Source organism: Lissotriton vulgaris, chromosome 3_1 (assembly GCF_964263255.1).
Source record: "Lissotriton vulgaris chromosome 3_1, aLisVul1.2, whole genome shotgun sequence".
Lineage (NCBI taxonomy): Eukaryota > Metazoa > Chordata > Amphibia > Caudata > Salamandridae > Lissotriton > Lissotriton vulgaris.
In genome coordinates this window covers 1,804,588,180-1,804,615,764 of record NC_141689.1, presented here as the reverse complement: position 1 = coordinate 1,804,615,764, position 27,585 = coordinate 1,804,588,180, and the positions used below count along the sequence as shown (strand labels likewise).

Sequence of the window (27,585 nt, the reverse complement as noted above, 5' to 3'; positions counted from 1 at the left end):
GCCATTCAGTCATTAGACTTTCATGAAAGTGCTTGCACTGTGAAAGCTATCCGCGGAGGCGGACCCTCTGCAGCAAAGCAGCAGGGGAAAGAGCACAGACTGAATGGGACAGGGTGAATAGGGAGGTCACAACATAATTTTAAGGAGGCGAAAGGGAGGGAGGGGTGGGGGCCCGGGGGAGCGGCAAAGCGCGACGGAGGAGAGCTGCGGCAGAGGGGAGGGGGGGGGGGGAGGAAGCGAGAGCGCGACTGGTGGACACACTATTCTATCTGCCAATATATAAAAATATTCTTCGTCTTGGACATACTGCTTCCCTAAGGTTCTCACAGAGAAGAGCGGGAACATAGTTATGGGAACGAGTGAGTGTCACAAAGGAAGAGCACAGACTGAATGGGACAGGGTGAATAGGGAGGTCACAACATAATTTTAAGGAGGCGAGAGGGAGGGGTGGGGGCCGGGGGAGCGGCAGAGCACGACGGAGGAGAGCTGCAGCAGAGGGAGGGGGGGGGGGGGGGGCGTGAGCGCGACGGAGGAGGGCAAAGGGAAGGGGGGAAGCGAGCGGAGCCGAGCAGCTCCTGAAAGCAGAAGGGAAGGGATGCGAGCAGCTCCGAAAACACCACCACGTTTCTCCGAGGCAAGGAGAAAATGCCTCGGAGATCACGGCCATTTTCGGATTCGGGGGCGTGTTTTGGCGTTCTGAGTGACGGATGACGTCACAGGCGAAAGAACGCAAAAAAACACGCCCCCGAATCCGAAAGAGACGGGGCTTTATTGGAGTGACTCCCTTCTCCTCCAATGGCTGGCCTCCGTTTAGGAAGCAAGCCAATGGAGGAGAGACGAAAAGAGATGCGGGATAAAGCAGCCACTCTAAGAATCAATAATTCTCCGGACTTCCGGTCTTGGCCTACGGTCCCTCGACCTAAAAAGCTTATGGTAAGACATGCCACTTAATGGGGCGAAGTATGGGAAGTGAAGATTTCCAACTGTACTCATACAATGGGTTTGGGGGGGGACAAAAAGGAAAGCACAAGGTGAAAAGGGTTACATTATAAGGTACACTAATAAACATTAGATCTGTGGGATAGGTTTGCTGGAAAAAGGCAGATGAACAAACTTAACATTGCTAAGGACGATTTGGGAATACAATGCGGACTACAATAGTTAACCAGCAGTGCTACAGAGAGGGAAAAAAATCTTTGAAATATTTCAGTGTTGTCTAAATGGGAGGAGGAATCTATCAAAAGTAAGCGGACATTACAACACTTTAGGGTGAGAAAATAACAGTGCTAATCTTAATTGTAAGTGTAACAATTACTGCTGTTTGCAAGAAATTTCAACTGAACATAAATGCAAAATGTTAAGATTGTGTAGGAATAAAAGTCATTATAAATTATCATCAGTTCAAAAACAAACCCTTCCCCCCTACATTTTCCAGTAGCACTAGTTCACGCTTTACCTTGGGTGCCTTTGGCTCATTAACACGAAGTGCTTCTCTGAAATATTGATCAACAGCATAGTTTGCTTTTCGTTCTCGCTTTGGAGGTTCTATCCATTCTGTGAATGCCATCTGAAATACAAGTCCACAGTATTATTCAGGAATTTCCAAAACTCCAAGTTAGTAAAACAGTTTATAAGGATGCTTCCCATCACAACATGAGCACAAGGTGTCTTTGAAGACTCTTCAAAATATTTGAGACTAGATTAAAGACTCACAGGTTTAACAAGGAGGTGTACGCCAGTTACAGGAAGTACAATTTGTGTAGATTATCTGTTTCTAAACATCAAGGCATACACATTTTACACACAAGTCGTGATAAACTGTAGTACTACAGTCTGTGGGATGCACTCCATTTTCTTTTTTGCTTTTCTTAAATATGGCTTAGCCCCCAACACTTGGATTACGAAACTGCTGCATGCATGAGGAAAATGTATGCTTCTTACCTTTTGTTTTCCTCTGTAGTCTTCACCTTCAAAGTTGTAGACACTGTTATCTGTATCGACTGTGAAGTTCCTTAAGGAACTTTCACCCAAGTTTGAGAGCTTTTCATTCATTTCTGCAGTCTGAAATAAAAAGGTTTGATTTAAAATAGGTGTAATAACACAAGACAACACCCATCTTTCTTCTCCTTTTCAAAACACCTGCTACAAGGTAGTAGATTGCTTCACAACTCATGGGTCACACCATTTCAAATACAGGTAATTAAAAGATTTGGTACTGATAAAAAGACAAATCATAATTACTGTGAAGGAACTAGAAACAAATCAAGTACCATTACATAATGGAGTCGAGAGTAACTTTTAGTAAAAAGTAAATTTAACTAAGTAACTACATTAATGTATTTCTTGAACGTGTAGTTTAACAGTTAAATGTTTGAAAATAATATCAATGCACTAAGAGCCATATTTGTACGTGCTAAGCCTCAAAATATTAGTGCAGCACTATGCATGTAACTGGAAGTGTTTCACAATGCATAAATGCCCAATTCTTGATCTTTTTTCCACAATTACGCTTTGCAAAATGAAGGTTACATATTGTTCTGTAGAACGTTTCCATCCAAATGGGGAAGAGATTAGGTCAGATTAGAAATTCATTTTTCCGAATAATCACATAGAAAACTGCGTATTACACTATAGTTGAACTCTCAACATTTAATTTCGAAGGGTGATTCAGAGACTGATTAATATTCTCACTTAGTTGTAGTAGCTTCATTTCCCTGCATAGCAATTTGTATTTTTTAGAAGGTTAAAGCTGTAGTCTCATCGTAAAAAAGGACATATTCATTGTAAAAGCTTACACTATTGAAGAATACAGTCTGGAAGTGTATAGCTGCACTGGTTTAGAGACCCTGCTCCCGAGAAAAACTATGAACGATAATTAGACAAGGAGGAGGAGAAGATGTGACACTGGCCACAGCATTGGGTTTAATTATTTATAAATGTACATGTTACTAGAGAAGACTAGGTTGAACCCCATTATTTGCTACCCATTTTTCCATCGCCACTTCCACATTCTTGCTGCCCACATACCTTGCAGTTTTACTATTGCATTCCTGAGGAGTCTTTTGGTGACTGAAGATTTTATTGAGCTTCCTGAAACTCTTGATGGGAGTACCTATCTGATCGACTTGGATATTATTTTTGATATATTTGGGCTTTATGCTTGATCTCACTCCCTTTCGAATTTCAACTCTTTGGGTTTAACGCCTTAATAATAATAATAAAACCACTTACAGAGCGCATGGTTACACTAAAAACAGTGTGTACCCGCGCTGAGTAGTGCTGCTGCTCCCTGAAGAGGCCGAGGACCGGGGATAGAATGCGTCCCGGGCTACAGAATCAGTTATTCCCTTGGGAAGAGGTAGGTTTTTAGTTTAGATCTGAATAATGTTTCTGAAGGCTCCATGCGCAGGTCAAGGGGGAGATTGTTCCAGTGCTTGCTCGCAAGATAGCGGAAGGAGCTGCCTCCCATCCTGCTCCTGCGTACGCGAGGGATTTGAAACAGCATTGCTCCAGCAGATCTAAGGTCCTGGGTAGGGCGATGTATGGTCAGAAGGTTGCGCAAATACCTTGGCCCTGTACCCTGGGCAATGCGATGAGCAAAGCAGAGAGCTTTAAACTTGATGCGCTCCTCAATGGGGAGCCAGTGAACTTTTTGTAATGCGGTTTTGCCGGATGCCCTGCGAGGGAGATTAAGTACCATGCGGGCGGCAGCATTTTGGACGCATTGTAATTGGTGTAAGCCTTTCCTGCTCAGTCCTAAAAGGAGGGCGTTGCCGTAGTCCAGATGTGGAGTCACTAGGGCATGAACAAGAGTCTTCCTAGCACTGATGGGAAGCAGATCAAGAACTTTACAGAGTGTTTTTAGTATTCTAAAACATTTGCCCGTAATTTTGCTGATCTGTTGTTTGAAGGAGAGCTCCGCATCCAACCATATCACAAGATTTTTAATGGAAAGTGCTGGGCGGGGAACTACTCAGTTCTGCTGGCCACCAGGCCTGCGACCAGGCAGAGGAGGACTTGCCAACCATCAATAGCTCAGTTTTGTCGCTATTGAGGTGAAGGCAATTGTTATTCATCCAGTCTGCTACCGATCGCATACAATTGGAGAAATTGATGGCATCCTCAGCCTGATTATTGGAGAGGTTGATTATTAGTTGGGTGTCGTCAGCATGTGACGATATCCACACCAAAAGTTTCCACCAATTGGGCTAGGGGTTCCATATATAGATTGAATAGCGTAGGGCTCAGACTTGAGCCCCGTGAGACCCCATGTCTCAGTTTGCGAAGAGACGATGTGTGAGGAGGGCAGTGCACTTGAAAATGCAAATGCTACTTACCAGTATGCATCTGTTCTTGGCATGTAGGGCTGCTGACATTCATATCTGTGCATAGATCGCCGCCTAGTGTTGGGTCCGGATGATTGCACATTGTTGTCCTGGAAGAGTCTTCGAAGTATCACGAGATAGGTGGCTCCTCCCCTGGACTACAGTGCGCATGGGCATCGGCTCCACCCCCAGATTGTTTTTAGCCATTGGCAGAGATGGAGTGAAGAATGTGAGTGATGACCATGCTATGAGCATATATATATATGAGGACTGCAGCTGCTACAGGCGCCGGGGAGGAGGGTGGGCGATATGAATGTCAGCAGCCCTACATGCCAAGAACAGATGCATACTGGTAAGTAGCATTTGCAGTTCGAGGCATGTGGGCTGCTGAATTCATATCTGAGCATAGAATACATAGCAGTCCCTCCATTAGCGGCGGCCGCCCGTGCCAGCTGCAGCAGTCTGAAAAAGTGTCTTGAGAACAGCCTGACCAACAGCTGCCTGCTGTTTGGAATGCACGTCTACACAGTAGTGTTTAGTGAAAGTATGTGTGGTAGACCATGTGGCTGCTCTACAGATATCTTCTAAGGGAATGTTACCTAGGAAAGCCATAGAGGCCCCCAACTTCCTGGTGGAGTGGGCCCTCGGCGGGATAGTGAGAGTGCGCTTAGCTTTAGCGTAACAGATCTGAATGCATTTCACTATCCACCTAGCGATCCCAGCTTTGGAGATAGCGTTTCCCTTATGGTGCGTGGCAAAAGCAACAAAAAGCTGCTTGGTTTTGCGAAAGTCTTTAGTCGTGTCTACATAGTACATCAAGGCCCTCTTAACATCAAGGGTGTGGAGCATCCGCTCCGCCAGCGTCTCTGGGTTTTGGAAAAACACCGGCAATTCAATTGTCTGGTTCATATGGAATTGTGATACTACTTTGGGTAGAAATTTAGGGTTAGTGCGGAGCACCACCCTGTTAGCTTGTACTTGGAAGAAAGGTTCTTGGATGGTGAGCGCCTGCAGCTCGCTAACCCTCCGTAGCGATGTGATTGCTACTAAGAACGCAACCTTCCAAGTCAGAAACTGAAGCTCACAAGAGTGCAGTGGCTCAAAGGGAGGACCCATCAGCCTTGTAATAACCACATTGAGGTTCCATTCTGGAGCTGGTGGGGTCCTTGGTGGAATGACTCTTGAGTCCTTCCAGAAAGGCCTTGATAGCAGGGACCTTAAAGAGTGACAGGTGTTGCCTATTCTGGAGGTATGCTGCCATAGCAGACAGGTGAATGCGGATGGAAGAGTACGCTAGATTGCATTGATACAAGTGGAACAGGTAACAAGTGATGTTTTGAATGGAAGCATCTAGCGGGTCAATATCGTGGTTAACACAGTAGATGACAAACCTCTTCCATTTAGCCGCATAACAAGCTCTCGTAGTGGGCTTCCTTGCCTCCCGAATGATGTCCATGCAATCGGGAGGAAGATTGAGGTAGCCAAACTCCAGGACTTCAGGAGCCAGATCGCCAGGTTGAGCTGTTGCGGATCTGGGTGCTGAATGTCGCCACGGCTCTGCGTCAGAAGGCTGAGAGTGAGATGAAGCCTCTGATGCGGTACCACGGACAGTTCTAGAAACGTGGTGTACCATGGTTGGCGAGCCCACGTCGGAGCAACCAGGATGAGAGTCATCGAGTGCTGCCTGAGCTTGCGTGCCACCAGCGGTATCAGAGGTGCTGGGGGAAAAGCGTACGCAAATCTGCCTGTCCAGTTCATCCACATCGCATTGCCCTGTGATTGCGGGTGTGGGAATCTGGCGGCGAAGCTTTGGCATTTTGCGTTCTCCTTTGTGGCGAACAGGTCTATCTCTGGATGACCCCACCTTTGGAAGTACGGTTGGAGTACTGATGGATGTATCTCCCACTCGTGCATTTGATGGCTGTGTCTGTGGAGCAGATCTGCCATTTGATTGTCCTTGCCCGGGAGATGCTCTGCCATGAGGAAGATGTTGCTCTGAGCCAGATGAGACAGCTGCGGAGAGTGTGTGCCACCCTGCTTCTGAATATAGTACATGGCCGTCATGTTGTCCGTCCGGATCAACACGACTTTGCTGCACAGATGTACTTTGAACGCCTTCAAGGCCATGAAGATTGCCATCAGTTCCAACACATTGATGTGCATCTTCCTTTGCTGTAGTGTCCAGAGTCCCTGCACCGTGTACTGGAGTACATGCGCTCCCCATCCCTGGAGAGAGGCGTCCGTCGTCAGGATAATCTGTGGCACAGGCTCTTGGAATGGTCGGCCCTTGCAAAGGTTTTGTGGATTCCATCAATGCAGAGAGTTGTACGCCCGACCGCTCACCAACACTAGGTCTGTCAGTTGCCCATGAGCCTGAGTCCATTGACATGCAAGGCACTCCTGAAGCGGACGCATATGTAGTCTCGCGTGCGGGACAATGGAGATGCAGGAGGCCATCATGCCTATCAACTGCATGAACACCTTCGCTGGAAGCGAGTGTTGGGGTCTGAACCGCTGGATCAGCGCCTGGATACTGGCGATTCTCACTGAATTTGGCTGCGCCGTGGCTGCCAGAGTGTTTATTGTCGCGCCCAGATACTGTCGCACGTGGGCGGGCTGGATATGGGACTTTGGATAGTTCAGAGAGAAACCCAGATCGTGCAGGAGATGAATGGTGCGTGATACATGGTCGATGCACTGTCGTTCTGTCTTTGCCTGAATGAGCCAGTCGTCCAGGTAGGGAAAGACGTGGACGTTCTGGCGACGGAGATGCGCCGCCACAGTCGCTAGGCACTTTGTAAATACCCGTGGCGCCGTGGTGACCCCGAACGGCAGAACCCTGAACTGGTAATGCTGGTCTAAAATCGTGAACCTGAGATACTTCCTGTGGGAAGGATGCAGGGGGATATGAAAATAGGCATCTTTCAGATCCAGCGTAGCCAGGAAGTCCCCCTGCTGAAGCAGGGGAAGCACTTGCTGTAACGTGAGCATATGGAAGTGCTCCGAGAGGATGTACCAGTTTAGGGGCCTGAGGTCCAGGATGGGCCTGAGGGATCCGTCCTTTTTGGGGATCAGAAAATACAGGGAGTAAACCCCTGTTCCCCGCTCTTGCAATGGAACGAGCTCTATCGCCCCTTTTTGCAGCATGACTAGAACTTCTTGCTGCAACAAGGTCAAGTGCTCGCCGGACATAGGACGGCTCCTTGGGGGTATGTTTGGTGGAATGGAAGTAAGCTCTAGACAGTACCCGTACTGGATAAGAGACCTCACCCACCTGTCCGTGGTGATGGACTTCCACGCCGGCAGGAACTGCTGGAGTCTCCCCCCGACCGGTGTGGAATGGTCGGGGGGCAGTGACAAGACGTCACTGTTTGTTGGTGGTGGTGGACCTGGAGCTATTGTTTCCACGTCCCCTGCCCTTGACGTTATTGCCTCTGTAACCGCCTCTACCCTTGTTGTACGAGGTTTGGGTGTTACTCTTGTAATACTGTGTGGACTGCGATGCCTGACCCCTTGAGGTGCCCCTGGAAGTGGAGCGGCGAAAGGAACCACTCCGAAACTGCTGACTTCGTAAGGCCCCCATAGACTTGGCAGTTTCCGTATCTTTTTTCATTTTCTCCAGGGTCGCATCCACCTCGGGGCCAAACAGGTGGTCAGGGTTAACTGTTTGATTCAGTATCGTAGTTTGGATGTCGGGTTTGAACCCTGAAATTCTAAGCCAGGCATGGCGTCTAAGCAAAACACTGGTATTGATAGCCCTGGAGGCCGTTTCTGCCACATCCAGTGCACATTTTATGGAAGCATTCGTAATGAGCTTTCCTTCCTGAATCAGCATTTCCCCTGCCTCTTTGTATTGGTCAGGCAAGTTTTGCAGTATTGACTCCAAGGTGTCATAATGGGCCCTATCATAGCGTGCAAGTAGGGCTTGTGTGTTAGATATTCTCCAGATATTAGCTGCCTGTGCAGCAATCCGTTTGCCCGAGGCCTCAAAGATCTTGGACTCTTTGTCTGGGGGAGGAGCGTCACCAGTAGTTTGAGAGTTCGCCCTCTTCCGAGCGTTGGAAACAACCAAGGAGTCCAATGGCAAGTGTCCCTTGATATATGTAGGATCCGTGGGCGCTGCCTTATATTTCCTGTTGATGCGAGGGTTGACCACACGCGCCCGGGTGGGCTCCTTGAAGACCTCCGTTGCATGTTTAAGCACCCCTTTAAGCATCGGCAGCGTTTTGACTGACTTTTCAGCTACAGAGAAAGTGTCAAACAAGAAGTCCACATCCACGGGGTCCGAGTGTAGCTCGACGTCGTGGTTAGCTGCAGCTCTTTCGAAAGGCCGCTGAGTCCTCCGTCGGGGACGTTTTTGCCGCAAAAAGTTGCGCGTCCTGTCCCGACTGCGGGTCCTCTGGGTCGCCTCCGGCGGACCAAGGCTCGTGCTCCTCCTCCGGATCCGAGTAAGACGGATAGTTGTACTCGGCGTCTTCCTCGTCCGCATCGCCTGCGGTGGAATGCGTTGGCGAGTGTCCTAGGGCTTGTGGGGACACAGGTTCCACCAGCGCCGAAGATTCCGAAGAGTCCCTTTTGTTTTTGAGAGGGATCTTAAAATGTTCCAACGCCGGCTCAGTCGTGATCTTCCTCTTGAGGAGAGACAGTTTCCCGGTGTTGGCGTCGATGATTACCTCACGACGCTCCTCTTCAGCAAGCGGTTGGAGCCGAAGCTTCGACACCGCCAAGGCAGCTTTCGGTGCCAATACCTCCTTCGAGGGTCCGCTCTGTTTCGGCGCGAAGGCCTTCGGCGCCGACTTGGGAGGAAGGGTGAAACGGATAGGCGTTTGCTCCTTCGCAGGCTTAGGCGCGAGCTTAGGTGTCACAGTGTCCTGAGCGGGAACCACACTGTCCTTTCGAATCCGCTGCAAGGATTCCGCCACCTTCTTCGCCAAGGCCGGAGAGGGCTTGACCGGCTCGAGCGACTTCTCAGCGTCGAGAACCTGATCACCAGCAGGTACCTTCTTCGGAGCCGACGACCCATGCCTATGTGCGTCGTCGCCCTGGCGCTTCTTCGGAGCCGTCTTCGGGTCCACGACCCCTTTCGGAACCGACGCAGCCGCGTCGGACGATTTCGCCTTCGGCGCCGACCCCGAGGGCTTCGGGTCGGCCATCTTGGCGTGGCTCTTCGAGTCGGCCATTTTGAGTTTCTTGGAAGTTGACGCCTCCAGAACCTTCTGCACCAGCGCAACTTTCACTTTCGGTTTCGCATCCGAGGGTGCGTGACCAGTTGGCTTCACTTTCGTTTTCTTGAACGTAAGTGGCTTCTCATAAATGTCCGTGACCGGGCCCAGAGGCGGGGACGCAGGACTCATAATTAGATCTTGGGTAAGGCCCGAAGGCGATCCCTCGACCTGGGCCGTTTGAAGGGGAATAACCCCCGAGTCTGAATGGGGATGCTCTTCCTCCGAGCTATCCTCCACAGTGGCAAAAGCCCGATCGTCGTCCCCTACCTCGTCGGTGACTTTGTCAAAGTTCTCCTCACCCGCGTCGTAGGTCTCCCCCTCGGACGCGGGACCAGAGTCCGAACCTTGCACGTCGTCTTCTCCCTCGACAGATTCCTGGAAAATGTCGTCTGGTGGGGGCGCCGCAGCCGATAACTTAGCCTGGAGCCTATTGGCCCGACGAATCTTCAAAGTCTTCTTGCTCCGGAATTTCGAACACGCCATGCAGGTGTCTTCGCCGTAATCCGGTGACAAGCAGGTATTGCACACAGGGTGCACGTCGAGGTGTGAATATTTGGAGTTACACACCGGGCACTTCTTAAACGGAGTTCGCTCCATAGCAAAAGTGTAGTGTAGGCCCGTCCGCGCCGAAAGCACGTGGAAGGGCAGCAAGAGATCGGAGCTGAGAGTCAGAAAGAAACCCGTACGCAACTATACCGACGCCCAGCCTAAAGACCTTTTGGTCTCGAGTAGAAGTTGAACAACTATCGGTTCCGACAGAGGGAACCGAAACACATCCGAACCCAATGGCGGAAAAAAACAATCTGGGGATGGAGCCGATGCCCATGCGCACTGTAGTCCAGGGGAGGAGCCACCTATCTCGTGATACTTCGAAGACTCTTCCAGGACCACAATGTGCAATCATCCGGACCCAACACTAGGCGGCGATCTATGCACAGATATGAATTCAGCAGCCCACATGCCTCGAACCTCCTGTTTTCAAGAAAGGATCCTATCCACTCCAGGGCTGGTCCTACTACTCCCAGATCAGAGAGGAGAGACAGCAGCGTTGAGTGCAGCACGGTGTCAAATGCTGCACTAAGATCTAACAAAACCAACGCTGCTGTCTGCCCCCCATCTGCAAGTTGTCTCAAACATTCTGTGAAGAAGAGAACCGCCGATTCGGTAGAGTGGCCTGCTCTAAACCCCGACTGAGTGGAGTGGAGAAGGGAGTTTTCCTCAACAAATTTCATAAGTTGGCTATTTACTATCTTCTCCACCACTTTCCCACAGAAGGGGAGGAGGGAGATAGGGCGGAGATTCTGTAGCTGGGAAATCTGTATATTCGCTTTTTTTTTCAGGGGTATTACTTGTGCCATCTTCCATGAGTCAGGCACATGACATTCCTGAAAGGACAAGGTGATCAGGTGTTCAATTTGTTCAGACAGTCAATGACTTCCTTGCAGCGATTTGGGGCAATCGCATCCAGAGGGGAGCCAGACTGAATGCTGTTAATGATAGTGAGCAGGTCAGCTCTCTCAGGGACGAAAAATTGAGTCAAATGGGTCTTAGTGGCAGAGGCACTTCTCACTACCACCTCTCTAGTAGGTGAATTACCTGAAAAGGTGGCATGTATTAAATCTACTTTTTTTATGAAAAAGTCAGCGATATCATCGCATAATTTATTGGTGAAGATATCTTGGGCCTCAAGTCTGGATGGGGTCGTAATCTCTTTGTAGATCACAAAGTTCTTTAGTAGGATTTTTTGCAGATTCAATACGTCCTTTAAAGTGAGTGCCTTTAGCTGTTCTAACAAGTTTGTGATAAATTTTTAATTCTTTCTTGTAGTTCAGCGTATCCACTGGATTATAGTTTTTCCGCCAATGTTTTTCCGGATATGTCCATCCTGTTACTTAGAACAGGGATTCCTTTCATTTATGGAACACACTCAATAGTCAAGTTACTTACGGTCAGTAATGCCCTATCTGGTAGAGACATGATCTATAATCAAAAGTTGTACAAAGTTCCCCAAGGAGGGATGTTCGTATGGCAGGAGTGATTACTCTCTCTCTAAGTGAATGTATAAAGGTATTGTAGGGAAAACAAAATAATCCCTTATCGGAACTTAGGATGCCTCACACAACTAATTAGCTTGACGACAGTTGTCATCTCGCCAGATGGTGGTCTCGTTTCATCATCGGCTTCCTGCTCCAACGTCAAGCCGGCGCTGCAATGCCTGACGGGTAGCACAAAATGCTACACTTTTGTGGAGTTCTTTTGTTCCTGGCCGTTAGTTGGGTGCGTGTGAGGGGCCTAAGTGGTGGAGTAGTGAGCGTGAAAAGGTGTTTAATTAAAAAAGGTAAGTTAGTCTACTAAGAAAACTTTATTAGTGTAGCTAACTGCCTTATTAAAATTTAGTGAAGGGAGGGGTACCGGGGCTCAAAACCAATGTAGATTGGCCTCGTTCAACCCTCACCTATAATCTGGTCAACATGTTTCATGCCATATAGGCAATTCTTCAGGACCTAATAGTGCTCAGTCTGGTTCGGTGCAGGCTTTTCACTGAATGAATGGGCAGGGGCACCTCTGTCATGGCCACGAAAAGAATGAAACGTAGATGTGGACGGGCGCGTAACAGAAAGGCCCAAGGACTTGGCCGTAGCTCGAGAGTCCTTAAACGCTTCAGTGCCGTGTCGGCCTTATCAGCAAACAGGCGAGGACCTCAACCAGGAGTGGCGCCAAAGTGCCAGTCAAGGAAATTGCCCTACCGAGGGAGTCTGCGGTGTCCAAGCCACAATGGATGGAGAATCTAGCAGCGTCCTTAGCCACAGCCTGAGACAGTACAGTCTGAACATCCTCCGGGCACTGAGGCAGCACCTCAGCCACGGAATCCCACACTGCGTGGGAATAGCGGCCCAAAAGGCTTGCGGTGTCAACTGACCGCAGCCCTAAGCTGGCCGAAGAGAACAACCGCTTGCCAAACTGCTCCAATTTCTTCAAGTCCTTAACCGGCGGAGCCGTGGGAAAGGCACTCTGAAACGTAGAAGCCTGAATGACCAGACTTTCAGGTGTAGGATGAGTGGTCAGAAAGGCAGGATCACACGGCGTACGGCGAGGACGCCTGGCAACGTTCTTATCCACAGGGGCCCCTGTGGCGGACCGTGACCAAGTTCCCAACAAGACTTCTGTTAGGGTATCATTAAAGGGCAGCAGCGGCTCCGATGAAGTGGACGCCGGCTGGAGCACCTCACTAAGGAGATTAGTCTTCAGGGTCACCGTGGGGAAATAGAGGTTAAGGACCTCAGCAGCCGAAGGAGCACCACCGTACACGAGGCGCCTTCCTCCAAAGTGGGCAGGAAGAGGCAAACCCCGAATCAGAAGAGACGTCCAGGCCACCGGCCTCCTCCAAGTCGTCCACCCAGTCCTGCTCAGAACCACACCGACGAGCAAGCAGAATAGACTGCGCCGGGAACGGTGCTGGTTCCCAATTCGGATCCCAGGCGGGGACAAAACCCTCTGGGAACTGGGGCAGAGGCGGAACCAGCGGGTCGGAGCTGGCAGAATTGCACCTCTTGGCGCCAAGGCCAGAGCCGCTGGTGTCGCCGAATCCACCGCAGGAGTCAACGGACCAGCAGGATTCAGACACGGGATCACGGGGCCCGAAGGCGCACCGGCGGGAGCCCAAGGTATGAACAGGCAGTCCATGGCAGCAAGGAATTCTTGCATTTGCGCAGGAGTCACCGACAGACCTGGATAAGGCGGTTAGGCCGCAGGACTCTCAGGCTCCTGTTGCCGTCCTCCACATCTGGGGGGGGCTTGGGGTGTGGGATTGGCGGCGGCTTGGGGGGGGGGGGGCGTCTGAGAGCAACAACGCTTTGACTTATTTTGTGCCGTCTCTTACCAAATCCGAGGGGGCAGAGGAACGGTGGTGACTACTCCGCAAACGGTCATGAAACGACCCCTGGATTTCAAAAGGCGCAGGGATGAGTGCTAAACTTCAAACAAGTTCAGGCGCCGTTCGCTCGGGTCCTTCGGGGCCATAGCCCTACAGTCCAGACAGGACCAGGAGTCATGGTCGCGCTCCAGGCAGTAGAGGCAGACGTCATGAGGGTCCGCCACCAACATATTGTGACGGCAGGTCCAGCAAGACTTAAAACCAGGCATCCCTACTAGCACCAGAGAAAACCAACACGAGACAGTCTCAAAAAGATAGTACGTGCTCTAACCAGATCGGCGCTTACTGGCACGGAAAACGAAAGAACTGGCGCCAGCATGCATGGGTGGCGCCTAAGTCTCTGGGACGTCATCTCGGCGCATACGATGCCAGCAACGAACGCGGAGCCACAGGATGCCACCTACTGACGCACAGGGGTACTGCTAAGCAAAACTTTCCGAATCCAGTCTGACGCCTGGGGATATTGTAAGATAAGGAATCTATTCAGATTGAGATAGTACTGGAAAAGAGGTATCAGAGGAGGCGGGTGGGCGTATACGAATCTGCAGCTCTACATGCCAAGAACAAAAGCATACTGGTAAGTGGCATTTACTGTTCAATGCATATGAGCTGCAGATTGTATACTTTTGCGTAGACTATACAGCAGTTACCTCCTTAGAGGGGACTACCTGTATCTGTTGCAGTGGTTTGAAAAAGTGTTCTTAATACAGCCTGGCCCACACTAGCGTGTTGGTTTGCCTTCACATCTACAGTGTTTCGTGAAGGTGTGTGGTGTAGCCCAAGTTGCTGCTCTGCAGATGTCATCTAGGGGAATGTTCCCTAAGAATGCCATGGAAGCCCCTAGTTTGCGTGTGGAATGAGCTCTTGGGGGAATGGTTAGTGTGTGTTTGGCTTTGATATAGCATATTTAGATGCATTTAACAATCCACCTTGCAATTCCGGTCTTGTGGTTTTCCCTCCACCTCATAAAGGCAATCCAAACTCAAAGAGTTGTATGGTCTTTGTAAAGGATTTTATCCTTTCAATTAGTATTACTCTTTTAACGTCCATCCTTTGAAGAGCTCGTTTTGCCACTGAGTTTGGTTGAGGGAAAAACACTGGGACTTCAGACTGGTTGCAGATACGACTTAGGGTAAAAATTCAGGGTTAGTCCAAAGAACCACTTTGTTATGATGGATTTGTAAAAATGGTTCTTGTATGGTTTAACGCCTGGAGTTCACCAACTCTCCTGAGAGATGTGAAGGCAACCAAAAAAGCTACCTTACAAGTGAGGAACTGTAGTTCGCATTTATCATATGGAGAGGTTCAAAACGGGGACCCATGAGTCTGGTAAGGACCACATTTAGGTTCCACACTGGAGAGGGTGGGACTCTGGGTGGAATTATTCTCTTAAGTCTTTCCATAAAAGCTTTGATAGCGGTCACTCGAAACAGACAAATGTGATCTGTTTTGGAGATAGGCTGCTATGGCAGCTAGATGTAGCCTAATATATGTATATGCTCGGTTACATTGTTGTAGATGCAAGAGGTAGCAGATAATGTTCTGAATAGAATAATCTAGTGGATAGATTTTGTAAGGCAATAAATGACAAATCGTTTCCCATTTTGCTGCATAGCATGCTCTGGTGGTAGGGTGTCTAGCTTCTTTAATGAAATTCATACTGTATGGCGGAAGATTTAGGTAGCCAAACTTAAAGACCTCAGGTGCCAGATTGCAAGGTTGAGTTGATTGGGATCTGGATGTCTTATTTCTCCATGGTTCTGGGTGAGAGACATAGTTGTTGATGAGGAACTACTGATAGTTCCAATAGGGTTGTGAACCATGGTTGTCGGGCCCATGTTGGAGCAACTAGGATCATTGGAGCGAATGCTGTTTGAGTTTCCAAACCACTCATGGAATGAGTGGGAGAGGCAAAAAAGCGTAAGCAAATTTGCCTGACCAGTTCATCCATAGCGCATTGCCTTTGGACAATGGGTGTGGATATCAGGACACAAAGGTTGGGCATTTTGGTGTGTGGCGAACAGATCCATTTCTCACATGTGAAAGAATGGAAGAACTTGAGGATGAAGTTTCCATTCGTGGATCTGCTGAGTTTGACGACTGAGCAGATCTGCTATCAGATTGTGTACACAAGGGAGGTGTTCTGCAAGGAGATTTATGTTTTGCAGAATGGCCCATCTCCATATCCTCTGAGCTAGGTGTGAAAGCTGCAGAGTATGTCCCTCCCCTGTTTTTGTATGTAGTACATTGCTGTCATGTTGTCTGTATGGACCAGGACAGCTTTGCCTATGAGGACGAGTTGAAAGGATTTTAACGCTAGTAATATTGCCAACAATTCCAGGTAGCTTATGTGGATTTGTCTTTGTTGTTGGGGGGGGTCCAAATGCCCTGGATGGTATGTGTTTGAAGATTAGCTCCCCAGCCAGAGAGCGCTGCGTCTGCTGTTAGCACGGTCTGGAACCGGGACGAGGAACGGCCGCCCTTTGGAAAGGTTTTGTGTGTTCCACCACTGCAGAGCGGGATTGTTGTGGGCGTCCACCAACACCAGATCTGTCAGCTGACCTTGAGCCTGGTTCAACTGACGTGCCAAACATTCCTGTAAGGGACACATTTGGAGTCTTGAATAAGGGACGAGGAGAATGCAGGAGGCCATCATCCAGATTAACTGCATGAACACTCGCGCTGGTAGTGAGTGTTGAGGCTGAAATTTTTGGATTAGTGCCTGTATGGCACTTATTCTGACTGCATTGGGATATGCTAGAGCTTTTGAAGTGTCTATTGTAGCCCATAGGTATTGTTGTATGTGGATGGTTAGAGATGGAATTTGGCAAGATTTACCGTGAATTCCAAGCTGTGAAGCAGCTGAATTGTGTTGTACACCGCTGTGTGATTTGGCTTTTATGAGCCAGTCGTCCAGCTAAGGGAAGACATGAATATGCTGTCTCCTTAAGTGGGCTACAACTACTGCATTTGGTAAAGACTGGGTGCTGCAGTGATACCGAATCGGAGGAATTTGAATTGGTAGTGTTGACCATCTACCACAAACTTGAGATATTTCCTGTGAGCGGGATGAATGGGAATATGGAAGCAGGCCTCCTTTAGATCCAGAGTGGAAAAAAACTTGTCCTGTTGAAGTAGTGGGAGCACCTGTTGGAGTGACCATGTGAAAGTGGTCTGACTGAATGTAGAGGTTTAGCGTCTGAGGTCCTGTATGGGCCTGAGAGAGCAGTTCTTTTTTGGGATTAGGAAATACAGGAAGTAAACCCCTAGGCCTTGATGAGGCAAGGGGACTGGTTCTATTGCATGTTTTTATAACCGAGAGAGAACCTCTTGTTTGAGAAGTGTCAGATGTTCTGAGGACATGGGATGCTGTCGGGGAGGAATGTGGGGGGGGGGGGGGGGGGGGGGGGGGGGCAGAAGTGAGTTCCTTTTGTCTTACCCACTTGCCTGTTGTGATGGACTTCAAGACAGGTAGGAACTGTAAGAGACGTCCCCCGACAGGAGTGGAATGATCAGGGGGAAGTGCAGGGAAGTTACTGTTTAGTGGTAGGGGGGGTGAGGCTACTATTGCCACAACCTCTCCCTTTATTGTTGTTGCCTCTGTAGCTTCCATGAAAGTATGCTTTTGGGATGATTGAGTGGTGCTCTGGTAGGAGGAGAAGGGATGTTCTGAACCCATGGTTTTGGAGCTTTTTTGTGCCGCTCTGTAGGAGCGGCACAAAAAAGCCTCTAGGGGTAGGAAACTAAGGCCCACATAGATTTAGCAGTTTCGGTATCCTTCATCTTTTCTACGGATGTGCCAACTGCGGGGCTGACAAGATGTTCCTGATCAAATGGTTGATTTAAAATACCAGTCTGAACCTCCAGCTTGAATCTGGAAACCCAGAGCCAAGCATGTCTGCGCAATAAAATGCTTGTGTTATTTGCGCGAGATGTGGTATCAGCCACATCGAGCACACATTTTTTTGAGGTGTTGGTAATTAGTCTGGGTAAGGTTGTTGGCTTTTTGTTTGTATTGGTCAGGAAGGTGTTCCATGAGCTTTTCAAGCTCGTAGTAGTGAGCCCTGTCGTACCCGGCCAATAAAGCTTGGGCATTGGCGATCCGCCAATGGTTTGCAGCCTGCGATGCAATAAGTTTCCCGGATGCTTCAATTAATTTGGATTCCTGATCAGAAGGGGGGGTGTTGCCTGTACTTTGTGAGTTTGCACGCTTGCGGGCATTAGTTATCACAAGGGAATCTAAGGAAATCTGACCTTTAATGTAAATTGGGTCGTTGAAAGCTGCCTTGTATTTTTTATCCACCCTGGGATTGAGAACCCTGGTTGTGACTGGGTCCTAACAAACTTCTGGGACATGTTTTAGAAGCCTATTAACATTGTCAGGGTGCTTGTTGATTTTTGCGAGGGTGCGAAAGTTTCTAGCAAAACATTATCTAAGGGGTCGGTATGTAAGGGGACCCCCATGGTATTGGGCAGCCCTGTTGATTCGTTGTGCGAACCCAATGTTATCTGGTGGGGACAGCTTATATGGATAGAGATCCGGATCATTATGTGGTTCGGGATCTGTATTGTAGTCACCCCTAGTGTCTACGTCATGTGGGATGCTATGTGAATGATCATCCCCATGTGGGTCTATATCTCTACCTATGTCCTCCTCACTATCTTATGGTTGAAGAGAAAATATAGATTGTGGGGAGTGGGGTTGTTAGATTTGGGGGTCTCTAGTTGGCAAAGGTAGGTAACTGTGACAAATAGGGACACACTCCTAAAATAATCCCTGTTCACCCGCTTGGTAGCTTGGCACGAGCAGACCGGCTTATCTCCGATAGGCAGTGTATAAAGCAGTTGTGAACACATACAGTAACCCAGTGACAACACTACAGATGGACACCACACAAGTTTTATATCAAAAATAAGTATTCTTTATATAGACTTATCACAAGACCACAAACGACAAAAATACACAGTACTGTATTTAAAATGGTAGAATTAGCTTAGTTCTCTTTAGACAATGCAACACTGAGTTCAATGTACCTTTGGATGCATAACGCTATACAACAAAAGTGTTGCAGGAAAGGTGATGCGTCAGTCCCTTACACGCAGGGACGGTGATGCGTCGGTTTCTTACTGCTCTTCCGTGGTGATGCGGCTCGCAACGCCGTGATGCAATGAGGATCCAGTGCGATGAACACAAAGATGGAGTCTTTTCCTTGATGCGATACAATGCATGCATGCACGCCCGACGGCCGTGCTGCGTCTCAATGGTAATTGCAAGCCCTGCCAGGTTCTGCGACAGGCTTCTCCAGTGATGTGAGGCGCTTCGGCTATGCACGGCTGCAGCAATAACACCCTTCAGTGATGCGATGACAAGGGCTGCGACAGTGGCACGCCTCTCCGGTGATGCGAGACGCTTCTGCGATGCGACAGCTGAAGCGGCGACACCCTTCTTCAGTGATGCGTGCCGCAGCCGCTGTCGTCGCTTCTCCGGTGATGCGACACGCTTCTGTGATGCGACAGCTACTGCAGCGACACCCTTCAGTGATGGGACGACAGCGGCTGCAGCGGCGACACGCTTCTCAGGTGATGCAACACGCTTCTGTGATGCGATGCGATAGCTGCAGCGGCAACACCCTTCTTCAGTGATGTGACGACAGCGGCGGCGACACGCTTCTCCGGCGATGCAACACGCTTCTTCGTGAGTTGCGCTTCCAGCTCCTTGCGGCAGGCAGTCCCTCAAAGCCCAACACAAATGCAGGCACTTCCAATGAACTCTTGGGGAGCAGGTGGTTGAAGTCTGTTGTCCCTGAGACTTCAGCAGGAGACAAGCTCTTTCTCAAGCCCTTGGAGATCCTTCACAAGTTGATGAAAGTACACACAAAGTTCCTCTCTCCTTTCTTTGGCAGTCAGGCAACCACTGCAGGCCAATCCCCCAAGCAGCACTTCAGCTTAGGGATAGTCTCTCCTCAGTCTCTCTGGTTCCTCTCCTCAGCAAATGTTTCTTCTTGCTTCCCAGAGGTGATCTAAAGTTCTGGGGTCTGGGTCCCCTCTTTTATACACAGTTTCTCTTTGTTCTCTGAAGGCAGAGGCGCCTTGCCTAGTCCAAACCAGTTCTGGTCAGTCCTGGAGCACTTTGACAAGACTCCTTTCCTTTCACAGTGCAGGGCAGGGACATCATTCGCACCCCAGGAGGTGGAGCCAGCATTGTGGAGGGAAGGCACAGCCCTATTCAGATCCCAGGTGCAACTCTTCCCACCCATCTGCATGCAGATCTTTCTATTCAGCCCTGTGCTGACTAACAGTCTCCTGGAATCCCCCAGCCCCTCAAACTCCAGACAAGGAATACACAATCTAGCAGAGGCAGGCTTGGATGGGATGGTTAGACAAGAAAATACCTACTTTCTAAAAGTGGTATTTTCAAACACAGAATGCTAAAACCAACTTCACTAAAAGATGTATTTTATCATTCTGAGTTTAGGCATACTAAACTCTAATTTCTACCTAGCTCCGAGTCAGTTAGGATTATAAGATGTAATAATCAAACGGCCCATTTTGGTCTATGGGGGTGAAAATCGAAAATGGCTGTAATTCACTATTAGGACATGCCACACACATCAGGGCTTGTCCTACCTTTTACCTACAATGCATGGGGGTGCCTGATCTGAAGAAAGGGATGGTTTAGGGACTGGCAAGTGGGTGCACTTGCCCAATCAGCATGGCAGTACCAGTCTGCACACAGGCTCTACAATGGCAGACCTGAAAGACACTTTTACAGGCTGCTTCTGTGGGGGCACAACCAGTGTTGCAATCCCGCCAGGAGCATTTGGATTTACAAGCCCTGGGCACTTGGTGCACTGTACTAGGGTCTGACAAGTAAACCAAATCAGCCAATCATGGAGTCACTAATCCATACATCAATTTAAAATAGGGAGAGCATATGCACTTTAGCACTGATCAGCAGTGGTAAAGTGCCTAGAGTCATAAAACCGCCAACAACAGGTCAGAAAAAATACAGAAGGAAGGCAAAAAGTTCAGGGCTGACCCTGTAAAAAGGTCCAACAATGGTGGAGAAATTAATAGATGTGGATTAACTGAAGGGAGAGAAGGAGATGGGGACGTGCTGGTGCCCATGTCCTGTCGTTTGAGAGGTATAGCAGGTTCCTATGCAGTCTTCGATCGATCTCTTTTTTGGAGGCTTGCTGACTAGTTTGCTCGTGTTTGGGTCAATAAACAAAGTTTTTTGCTTTGGATCTGCAAAATCAGGTGGGCAAAATGTCTTTGTTCGGATTTGAAGATTTTGGATCAGAACCTTCTTTGGAGGGAGTTTGTGAGGCTTTCCGTGGGGTCTTAGGACTATGTTTTTGCGGCTCTAAAACTTTTTGGCTCTGATGATTTCTTCGGTTCTGAGTGTTTGTCCTTGCTATGCTTCGATGCAGAGGCCTCTGGCGTTGAGGCGGTCTTCGGTGTGGACAAGTGTTTGACTAGTTGCTTCGGTGCCAATGAGGATTTTCCGGTGTCGGAATGGGGGTAGGCTCGAGCCATAGCCGAAGTCTTCTGTTTAGGGTTCATAGCCTGGCCCGGGGGGCGGGAGTCTGAAACATGTTACCAGTGTCGACCCGAGCTGGAGGGCGAGGGCGTTACCGGAGCCTTCGGTTTATTTTTCGGGACTCCTGGACTGTTGAGCCGGAGTGACTGTCTTTTGTTCGGCATCGAGTCTTCGGCCTCGGAGACCAAGACATGTTCTTCATAGCCGGATTGTTTCGGCTGAAGATCGGGGTCTGCTTTGAAGATGCCCGGAATCGAACTGCTTCCGCGAGACATTTCGTGACGTCGAGCCAGACGATCAAAGATGGTTTTCTTTGACCTGAACGATGCACAGGCCTCGCAGTTTTTATCTTCGTGCTCCGGGGAGAGGCAGAGATTGCACACCTTGTGCAAATCTGTGTGTGGGAACTTAGCACCACACCCAGGGCATTTTTTGAAAGGAGTCCTTTCTATTGACTGCAGGCGTGGTCGGCGCAGGGAGGCCCAACAGCCCGCGTGGAGATCGAGGAGTTAATTTTAAGATGCGGGCCGAAAAGGGAAACGAGATGGAGACAATACTGTCTAGTGGAGAGGGATTGCCCCCGAAGGGAGATTCTAAACCGATATCGACCAGGAGCGCAGCAATGCACATCCGAACCAGATGGCGGAAAAAACAATCTAAGGATGAATCGATGCCCATGCGCACTATCATCCTAGGGAGGAGTCACCTACCTTGGACTACAAAGACTTCTTCCAAGACAAAAACAAAGTGCAATCATCCGAGCCCAACACCAGATGGCGATCTATGCAAAAGTATACAATCTGCAGCTCATATGCCTTGAACACTAGTGCCCTGAAGGGGAAACCGCCTTACCACTTAACCAATCTGCAGTGCGGGGAGGATGGGTGCGTCAGTAACGAATCTGCAGCTAGATCATGTTACCAAAGGTAAGTAACTTGTTCATCTGATTGAGATGCCACAGATTGCTTCAGTTTGAACAAATACCCAAGCAATACCATCCCTGGTGGAGGGACTGTGGAAAGGTTTTAGACTAAGAAATTCTGCAAGACAAAGCGGCCAAAGAGGCCTTCCCTGCCGACTTGGGAATCCAGACAATAGTGTCTGGCCAACGTGTGCAGAGATGCCCACATGGCCGCTTGGCAAAGGTCACTAACAGGAACACTACGCTGAAGAGTGGTGGTAGCTGCCTTTGCCTTGGTAAAATGGGCCCGAGGCAGTTTTTTCGCTAAGGTGAAACATTTGTATAGAGAGGATGACCAAGTGTTAAATGGTCCTCTTCTGAAAGGCTCGCCCCGTCGAGCCAACGTAACCTACAAAGATTTGGTCATCCACGTAGAACTCTTTAGTGCAATCAAGAGATAACGACAGCGCTCTTTTTGGGTCCAGACGGTGGAGACGCTCTTCTTCCTTGGAAAGATGCAGAGGTGCATAGAAGGTGGGTAGAGTAATTGATTAAGCCAGATGGAAAGTTGTAGTCACCTTAGGCCGAAAAGATGCCCTAGTGCGCAGCACTACTTTGTCCGGAAAAACAGTCAGGTAAGGAGGCGGAGAGGACAGTGCCTGTAGTTCGCTCACACTCCTGGAAGAAGTTGTGGCCACTAAAAAAGCTGTTTTGATAGTGAGCAGCCGGAGGGGACAATTGTGCAGAGGTTCAAACAGTGCACACATCAAAAAGGCAAGGACCAAATTAAGGACCCATTGGGGCATAATAAAAGGAGAAGGGTGGAACAAATGGGTAAGCCCCTTCAAAAATCTCTGTACAAGAGATGGTTGATCTGGCAGCCAAAGGAAAATAGAAAGGGCTGAAAGGTAGCCCTTCAGAGCGCCCTGAGCAGAGCCCTGCTGGGCCAAGGAGAGAATATAAAGAAGAACTGATACATGCAGACTAAAGGTCAAACTGTTCTGTACAGTATTTACAAATGTTTTGCCATCTGCAGGCGTATACAGACTTCGTGGAGGGACGCCTGGCTGCCAGAACAGCTCAGTGTTTGGCAGGAAGGTAAAAATCGATCAACTGTCCCTGCTCAATTTCTAAGCAAGGAGGTGAAGAGTTGACAGGTTCAGGTGGAGAACGCTCTCCTGCTGCTGCGACAGAAGATCCTCCCAAAAGAGCAGCCAAACCGGATTAACAATGCTCATTTGCAGAAGCTTGGGATACCAGACTCTTCATACACAGTCAAGAGCCACAAGGATGACTTTGGCCCAGTGGCCCCTGATCTTCTTGAGCACTCTAGGCAAGAGTGGTAGGAGCGGAAAGGCACACAGGAGTCCTGTGCTCTACTTGCGACCAAAAGAGTCACAGAGCGAGAGCCACCATGGAAACTCTCCACTGCTGAAAGAGACCTTGCACCACCTCGTGATGGAGATGCCACTCGTGACCCACAAGGCACTGGCAGCTCAGTAAATCTGCTCTGGATTTCAGAGAACTTGCCAGATGTTGAACCACCAGGAAAATTCCTTGTTGTTCCAGCCAAGTCCAGCGACGCAGGGCCTTTTGACAGAGGGTCCACAACCCCACTCCGCCTTGCTTGTTGCAATACCACAAGGCGGTAGTGTTGTCTGTGAACACCTAAACAGACTTCCTTTGAGGAATAGTAAAAAGGGTTTCAGTGCCACCAGAATGCCCGAAGCTCCAACAGGTTGATATGGAGCTTGTCCTCCATGGGAGACCAGAGTTCTCTGATCTCCACCTCTCCCAGAGGGCTGCTCCATCCCAGAAGGGAGGAATCCATCACTATTGTGAGATCTGGGAGGGAAAGAGAGGGGTCTGCCTCTGACTCAATTGGGATGTGTTAGCCACCTCCACAGGTCGTTCGCGGTTCCCTCCGATATCTGAACTAGGTTGGTGAGATTTCCCTAATGCTATGCCCAGTGGAACTTCAGGCCCCAATGCAGAGCCTGCATGTGCCATCTGGTATGGTCAACCAGTAGGATGCAGGAGGCCATGAGGCTCAGCAGCCTCAGAGTCATTCTCACCGAAATCCCGGATAGAGACTGAATCAGTATCATAGCCTGAATATCCTGGGCTCACTGCTAGGGAGGATAGGCCCGAAACAGCACCATGTCCAGAACTGCCCAGATGAAAGGGAGAGCCTAAGAGGGAGTCAGGTGGGACTTCGGCCCGTTGATAGTGAACCCTAGAAAATGCAGGAGGTTTGCTGTAGTCTGGAGGTGGGAGACGTCTGCTTGGGACGAGCCTGTCTTCAACAACCAGTCATCAAGATAGGGGGAAGACTGGGACCCCTCATCACTGCAGATGGGCTGCAACCACTGCCATCTCCTTGGTGAACACCAAAGGGGCACACGGTAAACTGAAAGTGCTAGTGGCCAGATAGCTCTGAGGGACTGGCAGAACTGTAATGTGGAAACAGGCGTCTTGCAAGTCCGATGCTACCATCCAGTCTCCCGGGTCCAGGGCAGACAAGACCAGAGCAAGGGTGAGCATCTTGAACTTCTCCTTTTGAGGAAATATTTGAGGGCCCTGAGGTCAAGGCTAGGATGACTGCCTCCGTCCTTTGGAAGCAGAAAATAGCAGGAATAGCAAACAGCCTATTTTTGGCCCGGGAATCCTTTATAGCTCCCTTGGCCAAGGGAGTCTTGACTTCCTCACGGAGTAAGGCTAGGTGATCCTCCATCAGCCGATCATAAGTTTGAGGCATTGGGAAAGGGGTAGTCTCGAAGGGGAGAGAGTAGTCCCTTCAGACTATTTGAGGCACCGACCTGTCAGAGGTGATCTCACCAGTGGTGGAGATGGTGGCGTATCGTGCCACCAACTGGACGCCCATGATCCAGAGGGATCAAACTAGGAAGGTTTGCAGTGGAGGAGGGGTTCGTAGCTTGACCCGACTTCTGGCCACCTGACCCACAAGGTCAGGATGAATGAGTCCATGGCCTCGCAGAGGGTGTTGGACTTACAGGGTCCTCTGGCTGGAATAGGGTGGGTGCGGTTGGAAGCCCCTTCCGTAGCCACAAAAGGAGCGAAAAGCAGATGCAGGCAAGGAAGAAGTGGAGAGGCCCAGGGACTAGGACTAGTTTGAAGCGCTCAAGCACTGCATCTGCCTCGTCTCCAAAGAGACGGGAGCCAACAAAGGGAATGTCCATGAGGTTAGCCTGAACATCCCACGAAAATCCAGACGTCCTCAGCCAGGCGTGGCACATAACAGCCACCATCGAGGCAATCGTTTTGCCTAGCAAGTTTGTCATGTCAAAGCCACATTGTATTGCAAACTTCACTGCATCTCTCCAAACAGCTTGGGAGAGGAGAACCCAGTCCTCTTTTAAGATTCTGGACAGCACTTGCTCAACCGTATCCCAGAGCGAACAAGAATAACTACCAAGAGGCATGAAGTGTTTACCGACCACAAACCTAGGCTGGTGGAAGAACATCTTACCAAAGCAGTCCAGCCTTTTGGATTCCGTCTAGAGGTGCAGAAGGGACCGCCCCATGGGAAGTGGAGGCTTGGACAATCAAGCTCTGTGGGGTTGGGTAGGTGGAGAGGAAAGCTGGGTCGCCCATTGCACGGTGGTGGCGGCAGGCAATAGTTTTATTCACAGGAGCCCCTGTGATGGGCTTGAAACAGGTACCCAGTAGAATATCAGTCAAGGCCTAGTTGAAAGGCACCAAGAGTTCAGAGAAGACACCAGGCTGCAGGACCTCCATCAAGATTTTAGTCTTGACTGCCACCGTGAGAAGCTGCAGGTCCAAGACCTCCGCAGCCCTACGCACCACCATTGCAAATGAGACTCACTCCTCCATAGCCACGAAATGGGGAGACAGCATGCCGGATGTGGAGAAGTGTCAAGACCGCTGGCATCACCCAGGTCCTCATACCAGTCCAGGTCTTGATTGGTCTTGAATGGGTCGCGGGATATTCTAAAGAATCTGCCCCTCCCAATCCTCGTCATCCATACCCAACCATTCAGAATAAGGCTGGTTGAACCGCATGGAGCTGTAAAGGTCAGTCGGGACGCCAGTCTCTGCATCAATGGATGCCCGACCAGCTTAGTGTCGTCTGGAATGACGATGGGGCATATGCTGCCGATGACACAGATGGTCTCTACGTTAGACCGCACAGGGGACAGTCGCCTGTGCGGCCCAAAGGCTCATCGGCAGGGTCAGGTCGCACAAATATGGCGCACATGGTGTCATAAAATTCTTTTAAATGGGCGGAGGTCGCTCCCAGCCCAAGAAAGGAAGGCAAACTCAGAGCCGACCCAGGCACCCACCTCCAGGGAGCGCGGTCTTGAACTCAGAGGCTCCTCAGTCTCGTCACGCGATGGACGGAGCGAAGTCATAGCGCTTGACTTCTTGTGCTTTTTATGGTGCTTCTTACCGGACTGCAAGGACTTTGAGGAAGAAAACTTCGACCCCCCCCCTGCACACCCCCCACCCCCCCAACTCCGAAGCTGTGTTTGGACCTTCCTCTTGACCGGGATCGACTAGATGACTTCCGAGGAGCTGGACACCATGTCGCTATCAACTTTAGAGACTGTTCCCTCAAAGCCTTCAGCGCCTTTGCCCGCAATCGCTTTGTGTCATGGTTGTGCTCCAGGCATCAGAAACACACCTAATGGGGATCCGTAACCGACATGGCACAGTCACAGTCACCCCACGGCTCAAACCCAGAGGCAGTCTTACTGGACATGACCTGCACACCACAAGAAGGACTAGAAGCCAAAAAAGTTTGCCAAAAAGTGACAGGGGTAGCTCTTTACAATGGATCTGTGGAAAGAAAAGAACTGATGTCAGCGCGCCAGGGTGGTGCCTATATTGACGACGCGGATGTCATGACGATGACAAACCAGATGCCCATGACGTCACATGGAGTCGACCAACGCCACCTATTGCAATGCAGGGGTACTGCTATAAAAATCTTCCGTATCATGCCGGACGCCTGGAAATTCAAAGGGAATGAATCTGCAGCTAGATGTCACTATCAGATGCAATTTGTTATATATTAAACTAACCATTTTTTTCTTATCAATTAAGAATTATTTTGCTAATAAACTTGATGCTCAATAAAGAATAAATCACAACATTGAGAAAATTAATAGTTTTGAAGCCAATAATTAACTCATTGACTTAACTCAGTACAGAATTCAAATGGTCTTAGTTTGCACTTTGTAGCTCCTTCCTTTTTCAGCCACAACATCAAAGTTCCATCGGCCTGCTGTGCTGAAATTTAACATACCAGGGACCCAGCCCTCGTTGCATGATAGTGAATCATATTTATTTAAATTGATTCCCGCTAAATCAGGGTATAATTCAATGATACTGTATAGACTGGTAAACTTTGGGACTACTCATTGGTGATCAAAGGGCACATTTAAAAAAAATTCCACTTGTTTCAGGAGAATACATTTTCCAAAGGTTAAAAAGATACAAACTGTTATCAGATCAAATTATTCCCATCACCCTTAACAGTTGTAGCAAATTCTACCAATGCCAGACCTATGTAAACTGATCAAAGTGGACTTTAAAGTTTAACAGCATCTAAGACTACACAGTGAGCCCAATTTCACATTTCAACACCCCTCATGTATATCTGAAGAAAGCAA

At 49.3% G+C, this 27,585-nt stretch overlaps 1 protein-coding gene across 2 annotated transcripts in view; it reads right to left on the bottom strand.

Moving 5' to 3' along the window:
• Positions 1 to 27,585, bottom strand: part of SMARCA5 (SNF2 related chromatin remodeling ATPase 5) — a 452,210-nt gene that overhangs the window by 246,915 nt on the left and 177,710 nt on the right. For both annotated transcript variants that reach the window (XM_086962238.1, XM_086962239.1), the window contains exons 16-17: positions 1,942 to 2,061; positions 1,457 to 1,567 (exon numbers count right to left, since the gene is read on the bottom strand). In XM_086962238.1, the coding sequence (XP_086818364.1) occupies positions 1,457 to 1,567; positions 1,942 to 2,061 (231 nt within the window). The remainder of the gene's footprint in view (positions 1 to 1,456; positions 1,568 to 1,941; positions 2,062 to 27,585) is intronic.